At 49.8% G+C, this 6,468-nt stretch overlaps 1 protein-coding gene across 1 annotated transcript; it reads right to left on the minus strand.

Moving 5' to 3' along the window:
* Positions 1–1,744: 1,744 nt before the first annotated feature.
* On the minus strand, positions 1,745–5,493 carry LOC140897877 (uncharacterized). Its single transcript, XM_078848372.1, has 3 exons — positions 5,460–5,493; positions 4,723–4,938; positions 1,745–4,431 (listed from the first exon to the last, which is right to left on the minus strand). The coding sequence occupies exons 1-3, from the start codon at positions 5,491–5,493 to the stop codon at positions 1,820–1,822; spliced, it is 2,862 nt and encodes a 953-aa protein (XP_078704498.1). The 3' UTR covers positions 1,745–1,819.
* Between the last annotated feature and the right edge of the window lie 975 nt (positions 5,494–6,468).

Raw genomic sequence — 6,468 nt, forward strand, 5'->3', positions numbered from 1 at the left:
TCTACACAGACACACCCCTAGAGCCCCGACCAGGGGTATTCTATCTGCTACACAAGATCCATAAACCTGGAAATCCTGGACGCCCCATCATCTCAGGCATCGGCACTCTTACAGCAGGATTATCTGGCGATGTGGACTCTCTCCTCACACCCTATGCTACCAGCACTCCCAGCTATCTTCGAGACACCACCAACTTCCTGAGGAAACTACAACGTATTGGTGATCTTCCTGAAAACACCATCCTGGCCACCATGGATGTAGAAGCTCTTTACACCAATGTTCCACATGAGGATGGTCTACAAGCTGTCAGGAACATTATCCCTGATGAGGCTACGGCACACCTGGTGGCTGAGCTTTGTGACTTTGTCCTCACCCTCAACCATTTCAGATCTGGGGACAATTTATACTTTCAAGTCAGCGGGACTGCTAGGAGTACCCGCATGGCCCCACAGCATGCCAACATCTTTATGGCTGACTTAGAACAATGCTTCCTCAGCTCTCGTCCCTTAGCGCCCCCTCCTCTATTTGCGCTACATTGATGACATCTTCATCCTATGGACCCATGGGAAGGAGGCCCTTGAAGAATTCCACCTGGATTTCAACAATTTCCACCCCAGCATCGACCTCAGCCTGGACCAATCCACACAAGAGATCCTGGAAACTATAGTGCAAATAAGTGATGGTCACATAAATACCACCCTATACTGGAAACCTATTGACCTCTATACTTACCTACATGCCTCCAGCTTCCATCCAGGATACATCACACGATCCATTGTCTACAGCCATGCCCCAAGATACAACCGCATTTGCTCCAATCCCTCAAGCAGAGACAAACACTTACAAGATCTTTATCAAGCATTCTTAAAACTACAATACTCCCCTGGGGAAGTGAGGAAACAGACTGACAAAGCAAGATGGAGACCCAGAAGTCACCTTCTACAGGACTGGCCCAACAAGGGAAATAACAGAACACCACTGGCCATCATGTACAGCCCCCAACTAAAACCTCTCCAGCACATCATCAACGATCTACAACCTATCCTGGAAAACGATTCCTCATTCTCACAGACTGTGGGAGGCAGGCCAGTCCTCGCTTACAGACAGCTCCCAATCTGAAGCAAATACTCACCAGCACCACACCACAGAAACACTAACCCAGGAACCAATCCCTGCAACAAATTCCATTGCCAAATCTGTCCCCATATCTACTCTAGCGACACCATCATAGGACCTAACCATATCAGCCATGTCATATGGGGCACATTCACCTGCACATCGATCAATGTGATCTATGCCATCATGGGCCAGCAATGCCCCTCTGCCACGTACATTGGCCAAACCGGACAGTCTCTATGTAAAAGAATAAATGGACACAAATATGACATCAGGAACGGTAACAAACAAAAGCCAGTAGCAGAACATTTCACTCTCCCTGGACATTCAATAACAGATTTAAAAGTAGCCATCCTTCAACCAAAAAACTTCAAACACAGACTTCAGAGAGAAACTCCAGAGCGACAATTCATTTGCAAACTTAACACCATCAATTTGGGCCTGAATAGGGACTAGGAGTGGCTGGCTCACTACAAAAGCAATTTTCCCTTTGTTGGTATTGACCCCTCCTCATCAGTCATTGGGAGTGGACCACGTCCATCCTGTGTGGATTCTCCCATATTTAATGAGGTATGATCTCTGTCTGAAACTTTTCCCACAGTCTAAGCGCTTGTGGGGGTCTCTCTCTTGTATAGATTCTTCCATGTTGAACAAGATCTGATCTCCATGTGAAACTTTTCCCACAGTCCAAGCACTTATACAGTCACACTCCTGTGTGGATTCTCTGATGTTTAACCAGCGCTGATCTCTGCTTGAAACTTTTCCCACAGTCAAAGCACTTGTGGGGTCCCTCTTCTGTGTGGACTGCCTGATGACGAACAAGGTGTGACTTTGTTATGAAACTTTTCCCACAATCCAAGCATTTGTGGGGTCTCTCTCCTGTGTGGATTGCCTGATGTTGAACAAGGTGTGACTTTATTATGAAACTTTTCCCACAATCCAAGCATTTGTGGGGTCTCTGTCCTGTGTGGTATGCCTGATGTTCAACAAGGTGTGACCTCTGCATGAAACTTTTCCCACAGTCAAAGCACTTGTGGGGTCTCTCTCGTTTGTGGGTTGCCTGATGTTTAAGAAGGTGTGCACTCTGCTTGAAACTTTTCCCACAGTCAAAGCACTTGTGGGGTCTCTCTTCTGTGTGGACTGCCCAATGTTTTACAAGGTATGACCTCTGCTTGAAACTTTTCCCACAGTCAAAGCACTTGTGGGGTCTCTCTTCTGTGTGGACTGCCCAATGTTTTACAAGGTCTGACCTCTGCTTGAAACTTTTCCCACAGTCAATGCACTTGTGGGGTCTCTCTTCTGTGTGGACTGCCTGATGACGAACAAGGCGTGACCTTCGTATGAAACTTTTCCCACAGTCCAAGCACTTGTGGGGTCTCTCTCCTCTGTGGATTGCCTGATGACGAACAAGGACTGATTTCTGCTTGAAACTTTTCCCACAGTCAAAGCACTTGTGGGGTCTCTCTCGTTTGTGGGTTGCCTGATGTTTAAGAAGGTGTGCACTCTGCTTGAAACTTTTCCCACAGTCAAAGCACTTGTGGGGTCTCTCTCCTGTGTGGATTGCCTGATGTTTAACAAGGGTTGACCGCTGTATGAAATTTTTCCCACAGTCCAAACACTTGTGGGGTCTCTCTTGTTTGTGGGTTGCCTGATGTTTAAGAAGGTGTGAACTCTGCTTGAAACTTTTCCCACAGTCAAAGCACTTGTGGGGTCTCTCTTCTGTGTGGACTGCCCAATGTTTTACAAGGTATGACCTCTGCTTGAAACTTTTCCCACAGTCAAAGCACTTGTGGGGTCTCTCTTCTGTGTGGATTGCCTGATGACGAACAAGGCGTGACCTTCGTATGAAACTTTTCCCACAGTCCAAGCACTTGTGGGGTCTCTCTCCTCTGTGGATTGCCTGATGACGAACAAGGACTGATTTCTGCTTGAAACTTTTCCCACAGTCAAAGCACTTGTGGGGTCTCTCTCCTGTGTGGATTGCCTGATGTTTAACAAGGGTTGACCGCTGTATGAAATTTTTCCCACAGTCCAAACACTTGTGGGGTCTCTCTCGTTTGTGGGTTGCCTGATGTTTAAGAAGGTGTGAACTCTGCTTGAAACTTTTCCCACAGTCAAAGCACTTGTGGGGTCTCTCTTCTGTGTGGACTGCCCAATGTTTTACAAGGTATGACCTCTGCTTGAAACTTTTCCCACAGTCAAAGCACTTGTGGGGTCTCTCTTCTGTGTGGACTGCCCAATGTTTTACAAGGTCTGACCTCTGCTTGAAACTTTTCCCACAGTCAATGCACTTGTGGGGTCTCTCTTCTGTGTGGACTGCCTGATGACGAACAAGGCGTGACCTTCGTATGAAACTTTTCCCACAGTCCAAGCACTTGTGGGGTCTCTCTCCTCTGTGGATTGCCTGATGACGAACAAGGACTGATTTCTGCTTGAAACTTTTCCCACAGTCAAAGCACTTGTGGGGTCTCTCTCCTGTGTGGATTGCCTGATGTTTAACAAGGGTTGACCGCTGTATGAAATTTTTCCCACAGTGCAAACACTTGTGGGGTCTCTCTCCCGTGTGGATTGCCTGATGTTGAACAAGGTTTGACCTTCGTACGAAACTTTTCCCACAGTCGAAGCACTTATGGGGTCTCTCTCCTGTGTGGATTGCCTGATGATTAACAAGCACCGACCTCCATGTGAAACTTTTCCCACAGTCGAAGCACTTATGGGGTCTCTCTCCTGTGTGGATTGCCTGATGATTAACAAGCGCCGACCTCCATGTGAAAATTTTCCCACAGTCTAAACATTTATGGGGTCTTTCTCCTGTGTGGCTTTTCTCATGTGAATTTAGTGCTGACTTTGAACTGAAACATTTCCTGCATTCAACGCATTGAATGGGCTTGTCTACAGTGTGGCTTCTCCCATGGTCATTAAGATCTGTGCGCTTATTGACGCTTTCCCCACTGTCCAAGCATTGAAATGGTTTCTCTCCCGTATGGACTGTCTGATGTGTAACAAGTTGTGATCTCACAATGAATCCTTTCCCACACTCAAGGCAGTGCCAGGGTGTCTCTTCCTTGGGATTTGTCTGCTGCTCTCTGGGATTCTCGTCTCCTCCCCCACCATTCACAGATTCATCCACTTTCTTCCTGGGTTGGTTTATCAGAAGCCTCTCTGACCTGTGCCAATTTCTCCAGGCTTCTCCCTGATTCCAGCAAGGGGAAAAATTCCCTTCAGCTCTTCCCAAAAAGGTCCCCTGTGGTTCCACTTCCCCAGGAACTGCCTCATGATGATTCCCCTCCTTCTTCTCACTCCCTCGCTCAGCACCTGCTGGGAAAGACACAATCCAGGGAGGAGTCATTGTGCTGGGGAGAAAGAGGAATAGCACTGAGGGAAAAGCCAACACAAAGACTGAGCAATTGCATTCTGCCTCCACATCCCACCCAAACATTCACAAGGAAGGAGAGATGGGAAGGGTGGAATGGCGTGAGCAATATCTGCTGACCACAGCCCTGCTCTCGGTGAGATGAAGAAGAACTGAGGGCGTTACTCACATCGTATTTTGGGATTCTCAACTTTTTCCTTCATTCCCTAGACCGTTTCTCTGTCAGGCCTCACCTGTGCTGGTGCACCTCAGAAGCCTTCTGTCCTTCAAATCCTGGAGATCGGACACCCACAGCTCTTCCCCTCGTTCCAGCCGGGCGATAAGCTCAGGTTTGGGAATGGGAAATCCTGTGCAGAGGGTGAAATGATTCCGGATCAGGGTGCATGGAGCATTGGTGGAGGATCTGTCACAAAGGACGTTCCGTGAGTGGAACCTGTCCCTGTGCTCTGCTGGAGGAACGTGGAATCCAAGAGGATGGGAACAGGGTCACTGAGCCCCCTTGCGCAGAGGACGGTGTCTGGGGAGGTGAGTTGAATTATTACTACACCCTCACTAGGCGTTCCCAGGATCTGTGCGCTCTGGGGGCCTTGCTGACTCAAACACAGGTCTGCACTTAAGCCCCTGCCTCTTTCTAAACCTGCAGAGCCCAGAGCTCTCCCCATGGCTGGAGCTATTCCCAAGGCAGGAGATGAACAGGGATTCTATGTGCAGGCAAGAAACAAGACAGACAAGACAATGCAGATTTATGCCCCTTGAAAGCTGGAGGGGTGGGGATGGTTTAGCTTGTCCATTGGGTTTTGACTCCCGTGTCCCAGTGGAGGAGGCACCGAAATGCATGTATTTCTCACATGGCAGCTGTGCATTATGGAACCCATTCGCCGCTGCTCCAACTGACCAGGGAAGAACCTGACCACATTAAGACATACAGACCCCACAGTTTTTAATAACTGAGGGGACGGGAATCTCTTACTCAGCGAGGTCACCGTCTCATAGTTCTCCTGCATGACGTCCCTGTAGAGGGCTCTCTGAGCGGGGTCCAGCAGAGCCCCCTGCCCCTGGGTGAAATAAATAGCCACCTCCTCGAAGGTCACCGGCATCTGAAACACCAAGAGTCCCCCACTCAGCACCTGCTGCCCCAGACACAATCCCACTACTCATGGGAAAGGAAAAAAAAACGTGAAGCTGTGAGAGGGCCAGAGTAGCAGAATCCCACCCCCACCCTGCTCAGAGCAGCCAGGAGGCTTCAGGGGGCGGAGAAGGTGAGAGCTCCCTGTCCGCCCCAGCACACGGAGCACGCCAGGATCTTCTCATTTCCCACATGCCTGCCAGCCACAGACTGGGACAGGAAGCAGAGCTCTGAGCCGGGGACAGGGACAGGAATCCCGACAGCTTCCCTTCGTATTTCACAGCAGCCCCAGGCAAGTGAGGTCAGGCTCCAGCGCTGGGAGCCTGAAAATGTCCCCAGCCCTGCCAAGGTGGTGATATCCTGCCTGAGAAATGGGGGAATGTCCCCTCCCCCTTTCCCTGCCACAACGAGCCTACTAAGTAAATCAGTAGGTTTATCAAACCCTGACTCCTCCCTCCCCCACCCAGCAGCGCCCTGAGACTCCCCTACCTGAGCTGGCTCCATCACAGCCATTTCCCTTCTCTGTCCCCTGGAAGACTGGCCGATCTTTGGTGAAACGTGGACCTGATTCCTCAGCCTGTCGGGGCGAGAGGGAGGTTACAGATGGTTCTGTCCGTGTCTCACCCCGATTCCCCCCAGACTCTTCAGACTGTTGGGGACACTGGGGCATGGCCACTAGGTAACTCAAGGGAATGGAAGACCATGAGTGTGGATAAGCGCCCTCACACTAGGCCCAACTGTCCTTGGCCCCCCCCACCAGGAGGCACTTGCAGCTGTTATGCTGAGGATAACATGTCAGACTGCCTGACACTAAACAAGGTCAAACAGGGCAGATATGGATGAACAATGCTGA

The sequence above is a fragment of the Lepidochelys kempii genome, chromosome 14, assembly GCF_965140285.1.
Source record: "Lepidochelys kempii isolate rLepKem1 chromosome 14, rLepKem1.hap1, whole genome shotgun sequence".
Lineage (NCBI taxonomy): Eukaryota > Metazoa > Chordata > Testudines > Cheloniidae > Lepidochelys > Lepidochelys kempii.

What these genes read in the sequence shown, in the direction of transcription:
- LOC140897877 (XM_078848372.1), bottom strand. Translation starts at nt 5,493, where the DNA reads ATGCAGGAGAACTATGAGACGGTGACCTCGCTGA. An exon ending in TGAGACGGTGACCTCGCTGA is followed by an intron (nt 4,939 to 5,459) that starts GTAAGAGATTCC and finishes ACGTTCCTCCAG; the next exon opens with CAGAGCACAGGGACAGGTTC. An exon ending in TCTGAGGTGCACCAGCACAG is followed by an intron (nt 4,432 to 4,722) that starts GTGAGGCCTGAC and finishes CTTTCCCAGCAG; the next exon opens with GTGCTGAGCGAGGGAGTGAG.